The sequence below is a fragment of the Enhydra lutris genome, unplaced genomic scaffold, assembly GCF_002288905.1.
Source record: "Enhydra lutris kenyoni isolate GAN:26980312 unplaced genomic scaffold, ASM228890v2 scaffoldscaffold9, whole genome shotgun sequence".
Lineage (NCBI taxonomy): Eukaryota > Metazoa > Chordata > Mammalia > Carnivora > Mustelidae > Enhydra > Enhydra lutris.
The window spans coordinates 36136416-36154528 of record NW_019154093.1 but is presented as its reverse complement, the minus strand read 5'-3'; the positions used below and the strand labels follow the sequence as shown (position 1 = coordinate 36154528).

General features: G+C 42.0%; 1 protein-coding gene across 2 annotated transcripts in view; it reads left to right on the top strand.

Moving 5' to 3' along the window:
- Positions 1-1443: 1443 nt before the first annotated feature.
- Positions 1444-18113, top strand: part of LOC111143076 (wntless Wnt ligand secretion mediator) — a 101247-nt gene continuing 84577 nt past the window's right edge. Inside the window, exon 1 of one of the 2 annotated variants that reach the window (XM_022496532.1) lies at positions 1444-1848. In XM_022496532.1, the coding sequence (XP_022352240.1) occupies positions 1743-1848 (106 nt within the window). In that variant the 5' untranslated portion in view covers positions 1444-1742. The remainder of the gene's footprint in view (positions 1849-18113) is intronic. The other variant, XM_022496533.1, reaches the window with a different exon arrangement.

Below are 18113 nucleotides of genomic sequence, written 5' to 3'. Positions count from 1 at the left end.
CACCGGCCCTGAAGAGTGTCTAGTTGGAGACTAGAAATGAATACTTTCATTAAGGGTAATCTGCATGGCATCTTCCATAGGGGCAATATGTTCAGCAATATAGCAGACGACAGGGGACTTCTCTTGGCATGAAGAGGGTGTAGATAGAGGGGAGGGGCAAGAAACCAGGTGTGTAAAGGGTGGCAAACCTTGTTTGGGGTGTGTGTGTGTGTGTGTGTGACCAAACCAAGGGTCTATTTGGGCAACTAGAGTTGTGCTGGTCAAATGACCATTTTATGAAACATGGAAAAACCAGGCCCAGGAACTTAGGCTTGATAGAACATGACTCTCTTAAGAGTCCCACCCTCCTTTTCTCCTAGAAGTTTAAATACAAACATAAACGTACCCTCACAAAGAGATGACAAACACTGCGACTGAATATGTGTACCATCTAAATCAAATAAGGTCTCTTTCAGGCTTTTGAAATGCAAAATGCGGCTTGCTTTCACATTTATTTATTTATTCATTCCACAAAAGTTTAAGGAGGACCTACTAGAGCTAGAATTTTGTTAGGAACCATGGGGGGTTGGGGAGGATGGGTACAAAGATGAATAAAACTGGGTCCCTATCCCCCAGGAGTTTACAAGAGGAGACAAACGTGTATACACAAGTCCTCACAATAGGATCTAAGAATGTAAACACCGGATTTGGAGGGGTTGGGTTCAAGGAAATATTACATGGGGGCGATTTGGAAAATTAGAAAGGTTCTTTAGACAACGTGGTTTTAAAATGAGGTTTAAAACTCCGATGGAGTTCTATATATATATGTATGTGTGTATATATATACATATATATATATATATATATATATATATATATATATATATATATATATATATTTTTTTTTTTTAAAGAGCCAGGGTCAAGGCTCTGGAAACCCATGCGATGGGGGATAATGTGGTGATGAACAGTGGTCTGATTTGGCTGGAGAACAGGGCTCCCTCACGGGTGCAGTGGGGGGATTTAGCTGGGTATATGCTAAATAACTGAGGCTGGGATCAGGTCAAAGGAAGCGGAAGACTTTAGTCTGCATCTCTGTGCTTTGACTTAAGCATCTTTGGGTCCCTTTAAAAAAATTCTCCTCCTCTTTCCTAAAGAGAGTTCTAGCAGTTTCGGGTGGCGCCCATTTCCTAAAGTCAACGCATAAGTTAAAGGTCTGCAAAGCTGTCCGTGGGTGATTTAAATCTCGCACCAGAAAAGGAAACGTGTGAGAGGCGGGGTGGGAGGAACGCACTTAACAACATCAACCCTCAAACGACACCAGCCCCGGGCGGGACAGACCGCCAGCCAGACCCTAGAGCGGGACGCCAGCACCCTCCGGAGCTCGAAGCCCAGCACTGGCGGGCAAGGGGGAGAGGAAGAGAGGGAGGGAGGGAGGGAGGGAGGAAGCGCGAGAGGGAGGGAGGAAGAAAGGGAGGGAGGGAGGCGGCGTCATGTGATCCGCTTCCCTGCTCCTTTAAGCGTCCACAGGCGGCGGAGCGGCCACAATCACAGCTCCGGGCACTGGGGGAGCCCGAGCCGGCTGCGCCTGGGGAATCCGTGCGGGCGTCTTGCGTCCCGGTCCCATCCTCGCCGCGCTCCCACACCCCTGAAGTTTTGCAGCGCCCAGAAAGGAGGCGAGGGAGGAGGGAGCGTGAGAGGAGAGAGGGCAAAAAGCACACCCTAAAACATTTCAAGGAGGAAAGAAAAAGGGGGGCGCAAAAATGGCTGGGGCAATTATAGAAAACATGAGCACCAAGAAGCTGTGCATTGTTGGTGGGATTCTGCTCGTGTTCCAAATCATCGCCTTTCTGGTGGGAGGCTTGATTGGTAAGTGCGAGAGCTGCAAACTTTTCCCCCTTTCTGTCTTTTCGGGCCCCTTCCCTCTTTGCCTCTCGGGCTACTTGTTACAGTATCACTGCCTTGCTTCTATGATCTAATTAGTCCGGCTATTGTGCTTAAGAAAGCAGAGCTCCATGGGGCTCCGTGGGGCACAATCCAGTCTAGTGGCTAAGAGAAAAGGAGGGGAAAAAGTTTTGGCCTAGTTTCAGTATCCACTTGAAAGGAAGGAGGGGGGTGGCGGGGGTGGGAATCTTAAGCATGGCGACGGATCGCGCGAGGAAGCGCTGGGTTACAAAGTTGATTGCTGCTCCCCCCGCATTTTCCCGCGTTCCCCCCTTTTCCTCTCCGTTCCCTCCCAATCAGCTCCCGGAGGGCAACGTAATCGACTTTATTGGGAACAACAGAAGAGTCAGGGAATTGCGTCCGGCGCTAACCCGGTACGGGGCTGTGATCTTTGCCGGTATAAACGCATTTGGTCGCCTCGCCTGGGGGTGAGAGTTTGCGTTTTGGGTCCCGACCTTCCCGCCGGCTGCTTCCTTGCCGCACCCCCCACCCGCCCGTCGCGGCTGCGGACGGGTCTGAGAGGTGGGCCCGGAGGCGGGATGCGGCAGGGTGCGGTGGGAGAAAGTCCTTGGCTGGCGCTGCGGGTAGTTGGAGAGGCAGGAGGGGAAAAGCGTATCCGAAAGGTGTTGTTCTTGGCCCTCTGCCCTCTCGCGAGTCTCCCCTCCCCCACTTCTCAGAACCCCGGGAGCCGGTGATTCTGAAGCGCCCCCCCCGCCGCCGGTCGTCCCCGGCGCCTAGCAGAGCGGCTCCCCGCAGGTGACAGCTCCCCGGCCCCCGGCGACGGCGCCTCTCCCGGCGAGCACCTCCGGGACCTCTGGGAGCCAAACAGGCTTCCGGGTGAAAAAGATGGTCTCACGGATCTTCCACTCGTAAAAACTCCTTCTTGCTGTCTCTCCATCTCCATCCATCCTCTAGCCTGGCCGCACACTCGCGTTCCCTTACCCCTCGAGATTTAGGACATCCCGGCACAAACTTCAGCGCCAACTTCGCGACGGGCGCGGATGGGTGCTTTTGCTTTCTTTGCGGATCGGTGAAACTTTGCGGAGTGGAGAGTCCACGGAGGGGCTTTCTCTGCCTGTCCCTTCGCGAGAGTCCGCGCGGCGCGGGCGTGAGAGCTGCACAGGCTTGGGCACCTCGAGCCCTGTGTGTGGCATTTCGTCTCCAGACTTGGGTTTGATGGGAACAAATTAAAGGGAGTCTGGTTCTGTAAATCACTGTTAACATCCAAGCTAATTGTTTTAAACAAAGGAGAGTGGGTGAAGCTTCACCGAGGCAGAAATTTCTGAAGGAGATCATGCCTTTCTCTCTGTGTATGTATCCACAAAGCAGAAAGGGTTTCAGAGTTTTCCATGCTCATATTCTCAATTTGGGCCACACAGCTTAATCTTTTATTCCTGGAACGCTCACCACTCAAACGCATAAACACAAGCGCGCGCGCGCGCACACACACACACACACGCACACACGCACACACGCACACACACACAACGGGGTTTGGCTTTCCTGTTAGGAGCTCCTGTTTGGCTACGTGCAATCTCCATGTTTCCCTGTATTGGATTTTTCTAGGCTCCTAATACATTCTCTGCTGAGAGCTGAAGGCAGCCTTCCCTGTGCCCTCACAGTGATTATGCAGCGGTTACAATTACACCTCTTGTCTCCCTCGATGAGCAGTTGCAGTTAGATGCCATTGGATCTTGTGTGATTTCAGTGGCAGACCATAATTAAAATTTCTTGCACCTTGTGCTTTCAGAATTAAATTGGCCTATTATCCCTGTCTGACCTTCATCCTCTTTGAGGTTTTGCACAAGCAGCGAACCATTACACATAGTTCCCTGGTGTTTGTTGGTGTGTGTTTCTTTTTCTTTTCCTAAGAAGCTGATCTCCTAGCCTTGAAGAGCCCATTATCCACTGTTGTAGGTTTCTTAGGGCACTTCTTGAACTAATAGAATTTCTAGCATCTTGGTTCTGTGGAGAAAGGTGCAAGAGCACTGGTGTGTAGCTGCTGGATATTAGAGTTGCCGTAGGATCACAACAGTTGTATGTTCAAAGAGGGGCTTTTCTGGAGCAAGTGGTGCCAATGGTTGTTTTTCCCAGAGATTTTTGCCTGGTGACCATACGTGATAACCATCTCAAAAAGTTTGTGATATTTCCTATAATTAGATTCTTCTCAGTAGGTAAACTGCTTTAGTTCCAACTTCCTTGAAAAAAAAAATCTACATGTAACACTTCTTGGGGGAAATTGTGTAAGTTTACTGCTTAGCTCTCTTCCTTCCCCAATTGCCAAGGCTGTGTCCCCACTCTGGCCACTTGCCAGAAGACTATAAAGATCAGATCCAGTTCACTTTAAACACTGAATAGTGACTTAGCCTTTATCTCAACCATTTAGAGGTGTTTTATTTTTTGTTTTTTGTTTGTTTGTTTGTTTGTTTGTTTTTTCTGTTAAATCTAGGAACTTGGGTACGGTACAAGACCCAAATATGGGGGGGAAATACCAACAAAAGGTTAGTGGGATGTTTTCCCACCAGACTTCCCTAACATGAAAAGCAGGTGAAACTGAGCAAAGAGTGAAATTTCACGAAAGTATAGGAGTGGAATCAGTAGTTGAAGAAGCAGTCTGTAGGCTGGAAAGTTGAAGTAAACTTCAGAAACTTCCTCGTCCACTCTTTCCAGTGAGAAGAGAACGTCTTTACTGCTCAATTCCCCTGATAAGTGGGAAGTCAGGTGTGGGGTTGGGGACAATCAAGTGTCTTTTCAGTGCATCTGCAGAGGCTGAGTGAGCAAATGAAATCTTTGCTTTGAGTTGGCCATAGGATGTTACTTTTTTTTTTTTTTTTTGTACACTTCTTTTTGATCTCTGTTATCCTCCACCCATTGAAGAAAACATGACAACCTAGGAAGAGCAGGACCTGTAATGGCAAAGCTCCTGATTGTAAGAGTATAAGTAGCCCATGCACATATATACAAAACACAGCAACCAACCACCACCCCCAAACAATCATGACAAACCATGCACTCCAAATTGACCAGGCAAATCAGTTAACCAACAAGTTTCATTTTCCTCGTTGGTAGAGTTTTAGATTATGATTAGACTGGTATTTGGTTGCAACCTTCTAGAATTGATGGGGAAAATTTAAACATTAGATAAAAAGCAAATAGGAGGGATTGGTTTTTCATGTAGCCAGCTTAAATATTCCCCTATCCCAGTGGCCTTCTTAGAACCAAGTTTTTTTCTTGTTTTCTGCTTGTTTTGATTGTTAGCTGTTCTTGTGCCGATGTCTCTATACTGCAAACCTTTAATGATATTTTGTAAAAAGACTCTAGAAAGCAGTATCTTATATGGTAGAATTTGGGGTATTCAAAAATTCACTGAACTATGCCATGCCTCTATAAAAACTTTGAGCCATTATAAAATCATGCATCTGATTGTTTTCTTAGGTGTTGAGAAGGGTTCTTAAGAGCTGTGAGAGCTGCACAGGCTTGGGCACCTCGAGCCCTGTGTGTGGCATTTCGTCTCCAGACTTGGGTTTGATGGGAACAAATTAAAGGGAGTCTGGTTCTGTAAATCACTGTTTTTAGTATTTAGAATATGTTTAAACATTTAAGAACCCCTAAAGGAAGAGAAAATATTTTAAAGATGTAGCCTAATCTTTATCCTTCTTAAAAATAAGCCTGCAGAAAATGTAAAAAAATAATTTCCCTTTGATTTCATGTTTGGTAATTTAATTTAGGGAGCGGCAGCTACAGGGGTGGTAAAAGAGGGGCGGGGAAGGAGATCATGTGCCCTGAAACAAGAGTGCAACCTACTAAAAATCATGAACTTGAATCCCTGGCCCATTATGTGCAATTTGCTCAGCTTCAAATTAGTCATGTCTGGGGATATACTGGTTGAAAAAGCAGGTCACTGTTCCCACCTGTTCTAAAACTGTGAAAAGTATGAAGATCAGAAGTGAATGAATAAAAAATGATTGCATTGTTTTAAGCATACCATAAATGAGACTATCCCAAACTTAAACTCCAAATAAATATCATATTTTATCTTGAGAGAGGGTTGTGTTCTTTCAAAAGCTTACCATGAGTAACCTTTTTTGTTTTTTAATGCTGAGAATATTTTACACACACACACACACACAGAAACATATATAATCAGTTTTCTCAATTTTTACATGGACTTATTTACTGCTTTTCAGTTATATAGCCCATATTATTGTGCTGTTATTATTTAAATGGGAACTACTGATAACCTTGATTGTGGTCCATTTATGTGAATTTTTGTTTTTGCTACTATTGTTTATTTGGAAGCTGCACGATTTTAAGAAATTAAGTAAAATTAGAATTATGCAGAGTTTGTAAAGGTTTGCTTCTCAGTACATTAGATTTTAAGCTTATTGTGGTATATATTATATTTTAGCATGTATTGATAATGTAATGCCTGTAATCCTACAGTGTTTGGGTAGCTGGTGAGAATCTCAAAAGAGCTAATTAGTTGGCTTTTGGTTGATATTATTCCATTCCCCCCCCCCCGTATTTTATTCTTCTTTTTGTTTTGCAGAATTTCATACCTGACTAAACCATGTCATTCTTTTTCTCTTTGTTAAACAACTGGAGTATCTAACATGGTTTGTAGGAGTACTGTGCAATCTCAAAAATTCTTCTGTAAAAAGGTGGGAAATTTAGTGGAAATTACGTTATTGATTTAAAAATTAATTACTTGGTTATTGCAACAAAATCATTCTTGTTGTAATAATTTCTAATCATGCTTTCAGCTAATCATTCTGTACAGTCTGTCTAGCCTTTTATTGGAACTTTGCCTTTTCCTCATTCAAAGTGAGAATCATTTCCTTGAGATAATCATGTCATGTATGGCTTTGTAAGGTTTTTAGATCTCCTGCCTGGATTCAGATCTAGACTCTAAGCCTTTCCTAGCTAGTTGACATTTTGCAATAATTTGGCCTTTAAATTTTTTAAAAAATTCATATAGACTGGAGAAATATTCTTACCTTATCTCCCTCGTAAAGGTGTTTCTATGGAGATTTAGAATTTGAGATTGTATGAATGTCCTTGGCTTAGAGCTCATATGTATCACCTACCTAACATGCAGAATATTGATTAGAGCCTGCTGTGTGCCCAGGATAGGGTTGCAGTGCCAGCTGGGAGTTAGGAAAGAGGGGACTTGAAGCCTGAGTAACCTAGGAGAGCCAGAGGTTGAAAAGAGTGCTTCTTAATCCAAGTTCACCAGTAAAAGATTTCCTATGATGAAGTGTCTAGCGTCAAGATAATTCTCACTTATTTACTGAGAACATGTGAAATGAGAAGCCCTGTTAATTATACTGTCAAATAATTATATTAATATTTCATTTTGAAATAAATGTACTACTAAAATAATGTAGCAAATGTTTAGCATGTTAGTTAAATATGCCAGACCTTACCCAATTTAATCCATGCAAAGCCTTACCAGATTGGTAGCACTATACCTATTATGCGTGTAAGTAAACTGAGATTACCCAGTGATTCAAGATTATCCAGCCAGTTAGGGTCAAAGTTCTGAGTGGACTCCGGTCCATCTGACATCAGAGCCACAGTCCTCAACCATCAGGTTATCCTGCCCCCATCTCCCAAAGCCTTGACTTTTAAGATTGAATAAATGTGGTTTAAATCCAGAAGGAGAGGATGAGTAACACTATAAATGGAGCTGCTTTCTCATTTTAATCATTAGGTAACCCATCAAATGGAAGAAAAAAAAATCCAGTATGATGATAAATGGAGTTGAGCTTTACATAACAGCAGTGCCTGGCCAAGGCTAAGGGAGGACACCTTTTGAGAAGTCTGCATATGCCCATCTGACCAATTTCTTACAGGTTCAAACTCGTTCCTGTAATGGTTCTGAATCATCTAGTTGGCTCAGCAGCTAAGTTCATGATCCATAAAAGCATTTGAGTTCTACTTTAAGGAAGCTTACTCGATTTTATTTTCTCAAGTTAGTGTTTTAACATATTTTTGCAGTTACATACATCAGGACTTTTCCAAAGGAAGAAAAGGAATCAACCAGTTGGAGAGGCTTATAGAGGGTGTGGATTGGCAGGGTAGAGCAATGGAAAGAAGAACCTTTTACTTGAAGTTGACAATTCTCTTCTCCAAAGGAAATTTCTGTTTGTATACACACCCATGCCTAATAATGAGAACATCTCAAAGAAGAGGCTTTCATGCTGACTCCACCAATAGGTACATTTTGTTCTGTGGAAAAAATGCTGATAGACTTTGTCTATTCAGGGATTGGCAGCTCTCAATTTTGATAGAGACTCTTAAGAAATAATGGGAGACAGGGACCATCAAGACGTGGAATGATCATGTCTGTTTCATTTATGTCTTGTGTCTTCTCTGAGGGGTCATAAGGGTGGCCTAAGAGAATAGACAGATGTGCCCAATGTGGACATTTCTGAGAGAAGATTCTGAATGGGGAGGAGGATGGGGGTGAAGGGGAGCTTGAGGCATTGTTGATTTCAAACTTGATGATGAAATGTGTTGCAATTACCATTTTCATAATAGGGCTAACCTAAAAGGATTGCTAAATACCAGAAAAGAACAACTTGTGTTTTGGAATACAAAAATACTTAGGTTCACCTCTTTGCTTTTTACTACCACCTCTGCTCCCCTGCTTCCACCATGTTCCTCCTCTCATTAAATTTTTTTTAAAATTTTTTTTTTTAAGATTTTATTTATTTATTTGTCAGAGTGAGAGAGGGAGAGAGAGCGAGCACAGGCAGACAGAATGGCAGGCAGAGGCAGAGGGAGAAGCAGGCTCCCTGCCAAGCAAGGAGTCCGATGTGGGACTCGATCCCAGGACGCTGGGATCATGACCTGGGCCGAAGGCAGCTGCTCAACCAACTGAGCCACCCAGGCGTCCCTCTCATTAAATTTTATAGGGGAGCAAAAGCAATAATCAGATTGTCCTCAGACCAGTAGTGGGGGATTTGGTTAATTATGATTTGTTGCTCCATGAGGATTTATTGAGTGGCTTTGGAAAGTATTTTACATGTACTGATTCAGAACTGTCTTAATGACCTAGAGAAGCAGGTGCCTTCTCCAGATCTCAGATGCATCAGATGCTCATTTAAGGAACTTTCCAGAGGGGACAGAGACAGTAGATGAGAGGGTAGGCGCTCAAGCCACATGATCCTTGACCAAATCCTAAGTCATGTTCTTATGTCTAACGCCACTCTCCTGTTGTTCCCTCAGTTTCTATAGGAAACAAGGTGTTGAGTGTAATAAAATTGATTCTACACAGATTCCGTAAAAGATAGAAGCTTAGTCTCCTCCTTTTCTGTTTCTACCTCTTTCCCAAACCACATACTCCGATCACTGCATGGGTACTAATCATTGCCCTATTACTTCCTAAACAAATGATCCCAGTTTTGTATACAGCAGCCATTGTCAATGTTGACCAGTGCTTGCAGACCATACCAGAGAGGGCCAGACCTGAGAAAATAACTCCCCAGCTCCCTCCAAAAAGAAATTCTTGTACACAGCAAAGAGGAACTGAGTTGTCATTGAAAATGTGTCAAAACAACCAAACTTCTGAACGCCCTGAATGCCTCCTGGATTTAGCATACAGAATGGATCCTGCATATGCTATTGAATACAGGAGAGGGGAATGTGGGTGTGGGGAAGAAAAACTAAGCCCTCTATAGACCTACGAGGCTATCTCTTTGGGACATATTGTGTACTTGGATTTCTAAAACCTATAACCGATACCATCCACTTCCTCCAAATTGAACTAGTGTTTCTATCTCTGTACCTTTTAAAATTCTGGGCCTTCAAGGGCAATTTTCTGCTCCCCCTTTTTCCTTCCTATTCCATTCTCTTAATATTTCCTGGTAAAGAGGTGTTCTTTCTTCACTAGCCCCTAGGAATTATAGGGCCTTCTTAAATTCCTTAATTCCCTGGGTTAACTCAGAGGCTTGATCCACAAATAGATATTTCCAAGAGAGCAGAGGTAATTGAAAGAAGAGGCCAAGTTATGACATTTGTTTTGGCAAGGCGTTACGATTTTTCGTTAGAAAGAAAGTAATGTATCTGTAAATGATTGGCTCAGTTTTTTTGCAAAGCCCAGATTCACAAGGCCAACTAAGCTCATGAGACCAGGGGGGCCCGTTAACTGCTCCCTTAGTCCTGGCTGAGCCCCTGTCAAAGAGAGAGTTCCTGATCTCAAGGCAGCACCACACCATGGAGGGAGACCAGGCTCGGGCTCTCCAGACTGCCTGTGGTCTCAGTGATCTCAAGTCACAAGAGCTTCTTGGCTTCCCCGTCGACTGTGATGTGGGACAGAGCCCTCCTACATCATGGATGATGGCAGTGACGGACCACCCTCTCCAAGACATGGCACCCATTGGGCTGTCTCACTGAACCTGGCCCACCAATGATGAGATTCCCAGAGGACTTTACACCGAAGCCATCCGCTTAACACCATATCCATCTTTCCTACTTTTTTTTTTTTATTCTGTTCCTCTTTCTAGATCTGGGGCAACTTAACTATGACATTGTTTATTTTCTGTTCTTTTTTTAAAAACTTTCTATTTATTTATTTGAGAGAGAGCAAGAGTGAGAATGAGAGAGCACAGAGGGAAAAGCAGACTCCCGACTGAGCAGGGAGCCTGGTACGGGGCTCAATCTCAGGACCCCAAGATAATGACGTGAGCTGGAGGGAGATGCTTAACAGACTGAGTCTCCCAGGCATTTTCTATTCTTTGTCTTCCTTGAATTACTACCACTTTGTCAAATACCTCCAGATTCAGGAGGTATGGGAATCACCCAAAATATATCTGATTTGGGTTTGAGAGTGCACAGAGAGATTATCCTGCTTTCTAACATTATTTGCCATGTTATCGCCAAATGTCTCCTAATGAGCCTTCCCCAAATGGTAGATGTTAATATTGTTACCAGTTTTTAGTAAATAAGAATGCAAATCTAAATCATTGTCCTAAAGCATGCACAGTTTATTCCTGGGAGAATTTCTCATGCTTATATTTGACATCTGTTCATTACTTTTGCTTTATACACAATTAAAAAATATATTAAGTAATTTTTGTACTCAATATGGGGCTTAACCTCACGACCCTGAGGTCAAGAGTCACATGCTTCTCCCACCCCCCGCCACTAAGGCAGCCAGGCACCCCTGCTTTATACACAATTTTAATGGAGCTTGGGTATGCCATTTTCTAAGTCTACAAGAGTTGAGATGATCTGCTACCAAAATTCACTGGCAGCAGAGAGATGTTGGAGTATAGTAGGTAACCTGAGGATAAAGGAAAAATGCCCAGGATTTTGGAGTCTCCCAGATAGAGGCGAGTCATTTCATATCTCAGTAAGCCCCCCCTTGGTGGCCTCTTTACATTATAGGCCAGTATGACAACAGTCTGCTCTAAAGCTATGGGTCTTCTCACTTGCCATGAGTGCCTTTGTATACTTAATATTCTTTAAGATTTTATTTATTAATTTTTGTGAGACAGCACAAGAGTGCGCACAAGTGGGGGAGAGGGGCAGAGGGAGAAGCAGACTCGCCCCTGAGCGGGGAGCCTGATTCGGGGCTCGATCCCAGGACTCTGGGGGCATGACCTGAGCCGAAGGTAGACGCTTAACTGACTGAGCCACCCAGGTGCCCTGTATACTTAATATTTATAGCAGTGGAATTACATACAGCGTTAAGCTCTTCTGTTTGGATTTCAGAGAACACCACAGAATTTAAAATGACAACTAAATTCCTCCTCCCTTGCCTGCTGAGTGTGGTACATGCCCTTCCTCCTGCTTGAGAAGATGTAAATTTAAAACTTCAGTTAAAAAAAAAAAACCCCACAACTGCGGTCCTTACTAATCCAACCAAAGTACCATCTTTGTGTTTAGTTTTAGGACTTAATTAGTCTGAGGCTTCCTTGTCTAAAATTCTGTGACAAACTTTTCTGCTTTCGGGGAATGTCTGGTAGCAAGCATAATTCTGAAGTCGTAGTGAGTCTGGGGGAAGTGACATGCCCTATATTTTTTTGGTCTGTTTTGCATACAAAAGAGACAACAAAATTGCTCATTCTTTATCTCTGCCACCTCTTTACTCTGAAAGTAATTGCAAGCAGAGAATTCAAATTGCCAAAACAGAGCTTAAAATGTTGAGAGCTCCATGCCATTTTGACTGCCGTGCATATTCTTGTAATTCCAGAGGTATAAGCGTTATATTGTAAATTCTGCCTCCTCTGCCTTTTTGTTGAAAGTAAGCAGAGTTACAAAGCACTGTTTTTTTCTGCATCCTCTGATTTAGCGGGAATGAATAAGGACTTTTTTATTGAGGTCTAATTAACATATCACATTAGTTTCAGGTGTATAGCATAGTGATTTGATATTTGTATATCCTGTGAAATGATCACCACAATAGGTCTAGTTACCATCTGTCACCATACAGAGTTACAAAGTAGTTTTTTCTTGTGATGAGAACTTTTAGGAGTTAGTCTTTCAACAGCTTTCAAATGTGCAATACAATATTATTGACTATAGTCACCGTGCTGTAAACTAATTATATCCCCAGGCATTATTTACTTTATAACTGGAAGTTCGTACATCTTGACTCCTTTGCCAATTTTGCCTAACCCCAAACCGTGTTCCCCTCTGTTAACTACCAATCTGTTCTCTGTTTTGTTTTGTTTCTCGTAGTTTTGTTTTGTTTGTTCATTTATTTTGTTTTTTAGATTTAGATATAAGTGAAATTGTATGGTATTTGTCTTTGATTTATTTCACTTAGCGTAATATATTCATGGTCCATCTTTGTTGCAAATGATAAGACCTCACTCTCTTATGGCTCAGTAGTATTCCATTGTATATATGCACCATATACACATATATACCATCTTTTTTATCCACACATCTGTCATTGGACACTTAGGATGTTTCCATAGCTTGTCTATTGTAAATAATGCTACAATGACCGTGGGGATGCATATATATATATATTTTTTTTTAATTAGCATTTTCATTTTCTTTGGATAAATGCTCAAAAGTGGAATTGCTGAATCATATGGTCATTCTATTTTTAATATTCTGAGGAACCTTCATAGGTTTTCCACTATTCACATAGTAGTTGCACTAACTTACATTCCAGCCGTACACCAGGGTTCCTTTTACTTCACATTTTTGCCAACACTTGTTATTTCTTGTCTTTTTGATACTAGCCATTCTAACAGGGGTGAGGTGACATCTCACTGTGGTTTTGATATGCATTTCCGTGGTGATTAGTAATGTTGATTATCTTTTCGTGTGTCTGTTAGCCATCTGTAGGTCTTCTTTGGAAAAATGTCTATTCAGATTCTCAGCCCATTTTTAAATTAGATTATTTGTTTGTTTTTGTTGTTGTTGTTAATGGGCTATGTGAGGTTTTTGTTTTGTTTGTTTGTTTAGCTTTTTAAAATAGTCTCTAAACCCAGCATGGGCTCAAACTCATGACTTTGAGATCAAGAGTTGCATGCTCTAATGCTCTACTGACTGAGCCAGGCAGGCACGTGAAGTTCTTTATGTATTTTGAATATTAGCCTCTTTTGGGCTATCTGTTTTGCAAATATTTTCTCCATTCAGTAGATTTTCTTTTCATTTTGTTGATGGTTTCGCTTGCTGCACAGAAGCTTTTTAGTCTGATGTAGCCCTGCTTATTTATTTTTGCTTTTGTTGCCCTTGCCTTTGAAGTCAGATCCAAAAAATCTTCGCCAAGACCAATGTCAGGGAGCTCGTCAACTATGTTGTCTTCTTATGGTTTTAGGTCTTACATTCAAGTCTTTAATCCATTTTGAGTTCACTTTTGTGCATGGTGTAAGATAGTGATCTAATTTCGTTCTTTTGCATGTAGCTGTCCAGTTTTCCCATTTATTGAAGAGACTGTCCTTTCCCCATCATATATTCTTGTCTCAAATCTCGACTTTCAAGTCTTTGTTTAACATGCTTGTCTTTAGGTGATCACAGCCAAAACCTGGGTTCCATATTTTATTAAATCCAGCCCTTTCTCAAGGCAAATCAAGTCCTTTTGAGGCCCTGTTCTTTTTATTCTGGGTTCTTATAGATTTTATCTGCTCTCATTTAGGTTGTAACTTGCCCTGAGAATGGAATGCCTTAAATGTGGAAAAGACACGTCCCCACATTCTTTCTTTTCTCTGTTCTGTTGAGCCAGTTCTGGCTTGTGTGAAATGGGCTCCAATTTTAGCCCCAGCATGCCTGGGTAAGGGAAGTTGTAGATAAGATTTTTACTGAGGCTGTGAAAAGACTGAACCATGGGGCCTGGCTGTCACATATAGAACACACCTCTATAAGCTTAAAAAGGATCAGCTTCTTCAGAATTATAAGTGGGGGGTGGGGTGGGGCTCAGCTGTAACAGGAAACTCTGGGACCTTGGGCATCCTTTTAGCCACCCTTCCTCTTTATTTTACGAAGTTTGCAGGTCCCTGAGAGAACTGGTTTAAATCTCCAGCACCGTTCTCTAAACATACCTAAACAGAAAAGAGTTTTTCACTATGAGAACATGATATTTCTGGGTAACGGTTGATAAATAAACAGAGTAATTTGTAGACACAAGATTTTTAAACTAAAAACACTTAAGGTCACCTTTCAATTAGCATGTTTCTTTTTTTATAGGTATCAGAAGAATCTTCCCATTCCCCTCCTCCCTAAGTCACCCACCTGTTAAAAAAAAGGCAGGGGGAGATTCACAGACCTGTATCCCTGGGGATAAAAATATATTATATGTTTATAAAAAATAAAATTTAATTAAAAAAAAAAGGCGGGGGGAGAGAAAATAGAGTTTGGGAGAAGGATGAGCAATGCATTTGGGATTTGAACAAAATCAACATAAGCATATATTTGAGACGATAATATTTCTTTGTCAGGACTTGGGAGCTCCATCCAGGGAAGTCCTCTTTCTCACGTTAGAGTAAGTCTCCTGGCTGAGCAGAACTGCTGTAGTAATTTTGAAAACTGCCCTTGATGACTTGGACTTCTTATGGGATTCCTGGGAAACAGTCACTCTATAAGGAAGGTGTTGGTTCAGGGTTTTCCTTATGATGTTTCTGTTTTTGATGAATGTACTGATCCTTCCCTTCAGAGTGATCAGATTTCTAACTGATGGCATGTGGTTTTATGGCTGAACAATGGGTATGATCTGGTTTGTTAGCAAAGTTGCTTTGTCACTTAGACAAGCCGTTTACATGCTGTGAGCCTCAGTTTCCGCATCTAAAAATTTCTCCTGGGGCACCTGGCTGGCTCCGTTGGTCGAGCATGTAACTCTTGCTCTCAGGATTGTGAGTTCAAGCCCCAGACTAGGTGTAAAGCTTCCTTAAAATAAAATAAAATTTCCCCTGCATAGGGAGTTTGTAGGGTTTAATGAACTTAACTTAGCTGTATCTGTGTGTTAGATCCATCCATATATGTTAGCTATTTCCCTGATACAAGTTGTCACTCATTAACTACTCAAGGTTTATTCTTTCGTCCCCCTCTGTTTGTCTCTTTCTTTCCTCTCTCTTTCTCTCTTTTGAGTCATCCTCTGTTTGGTTAGGCTCATGGCAGGATATTTCTGCTTCTTAGTGTATATAAAATTAGAAACCCAGAAGCCCTGCTTGATAGCCTTCTATTAGGCACAATCCATGCTAGCCAGCAATTTAGAAAGCATGTCATTTACCCATTTGGTGAATTAGAGTGATTCACTTTTTGAGGCAGTTAGTGATAGTTTTCACCAAGGTTTAATTTGAATCCTAAGTTTTGTCTTTTAAAATGCTGGACCAGTTTTCACAGCTCTTTATAGCATGGATAAGCCCAGGTAGCGAGACTTTTATAGATACCACTCAATACGTGCGTGAGGTATATTCGTTCCATCCATGCTTGCTGCAAAATGAATCCCAGTTGTTCTGTTTTAAATTATAAAATTGAAGTCACCCATCCATTGGGAAATTTTTTGCTTCCAGATATAACGTAAATGACAAAGACCTTTGAAAGTCATACTTTTAGGAAAAAAGTGATGATCTTTTTCTTATAAAATATTAACTACTTCCGAGACATTATCTACAATTATAATGCTATAAGAGTTATAAACAAAAAATAAAGATGAAAATACAATCTCTGTAAGACTGTAAGCTATGTGAGAGTAAGGAAGGCTCTAATTTGCTTGTCTTTCTCTTGAGTGGTTACCACAGTGCAGTGTAGCAGAGCTGCCCAGAAATACTTAGAGAGGAAAGAAAGAGACAGAGAAAGGAAGGACGGAAGAAAGAAAGAAAGAAAGAAAGAAAGAAAGAAAGAAAGAAAGAAAGAAAGAGGAAGGAAGGAAGGAAGGAACGTTTTGCGTTTGGTCTTATTACAGAGATAGCTAAAATGCTTCAGCATTAAGATCTGCCCCAAAACTTGTGACATTGTATTCCAAGCTATTCTTTTATAATTAAATGAGGAGGGGTTTCTTATTATTCGCTTGAATTTAAAATATTGTGCCACCTTCACTGTTCGTATGCTTTGATATAGAGAAGTGTATAATTTTTGGAGTTCTGGGAAGGGACTTTCTCCTGTTACATTATGGAGACTAAGGCCTAGAGGAGTCACAGCAAGACAGTAAGATTGGAAGGAAGTGTCCTGACCACTAGTGGAGTGTTTCATTATCCATGCCTATGGTTACACTGATTACTGTTACGTCTGATCTACATATCTGGTCTTCACTTGGCCATAAGGGCGGAGAATTGACTGACTGCTTGGGTGATAAAGTTTGCTGGGAGGAAGGACCACACTGCTCTCTGTATTTTTTCAAACTTCGAATAGTCCAATGAGAACGTCGAATGATAATGGCAATTTTATGCTCTATTTTCTTTAAGAAGTCAATGTGTTTCTTCTGTTCCGTGAAGGCTGGTTTTAGGGGCTTCTTGAAGAAGACCACAGTTTCTTTAATTTTCTATAAGCTCTTAAAGATGGGAAATGCATCTTTCAGAGTTTCCCTCTTAAGAATGTCACTGACGCATCTGCAGCTCTTCAGAGAAATGGGTGATCTATTTATGATGTCTGATTTTGTAACTGCCCATGACAAGAAAGTCTAACACATTCAGATAACCACCTCTGCATTCCATTGTGTTCAGCCTGCAGACTGATGTGTGGGAATGAATTCCTGCACCTAGTCTTCCAGGTTCCTGAAGGGTATGGAAATGTGCGTGCTGTGCTCAGCGTGTGCCTGAGGGAGAAGAGCTTGGGCCTGTGGACTTTTGAGTGGAGCAGGTGGAAATGGGAGGAGAGGTTTAGGAAGCAGATGTAAACTGGGAGGGAAGGAAGTGAAAGCCAAGGAGAGAGCTACTTGGAAGCTAGACTTGGATGTCTCTTAGGTGCAGGGGTGGGGGGTAATGCGGGGAGAGGGATGCAAAGCCTGCCTGAAGTAAGGGGACAAGGAGGCTCTGGTGTTGGGAGAATGTAGGGTCTTGAAAGAAAGGTGGCAGGGGTCCCTCCTCAGCTGGGTCATCATGTCATCCTGTACTCTCTCACTCTAAAATAATGACACTTTTTTTGGTGTGTGTGTGTGTGTGTGTGTGTGCGTGTGCTATGGTCCCACCCAGGACTCTAAAGACTGGGTAAAACCACCCTGGCCATGGGAGTTTGCTCTTCTAAATGTAAGCAGGAACTATGGGGTTGGAAGAACTGGAGGCACATCCCGGCCCCACCACTTGCTGGTTTTGTGGCCCCAAGTAAATGACCTCACCTTAGGGCCTGAGTTTCCTTGTCTCTCAAATGGGTAAAATGGGAGCAGTAATGTTCATCTCATGACATTTCTATGAGGATTAAATGACACAAGTGAAGACATTAAATGAGATGAGAATGTGTACAGTCCCTGGCAAATAAATAATAAGCACTTAGAATATGCTAGGTGCTGGTTTTTTGTTTTTTTTTTTGTTAGTGTTATTCTTTTAACCCAGGAGGGAGTTCCTGGGGCTGATTCACCTGGAGTCCTTTGGGAAGCTCACCCAAGTTTTTCGCCTGCTGTGAACCTGGCCATACTGGTTCAGAGAGATGTAGATGCTTCTAGAGTCAGGTCTAGATTGCCTTGTATACATTTAAAATCTAGAGATTAGGATCAGACATTTTCATTCCCTCCTAATTTTTATGTTTTTGAACAAAAATACAATGATGTTAAAAGTATTAAAAACAAAGGAAAAATC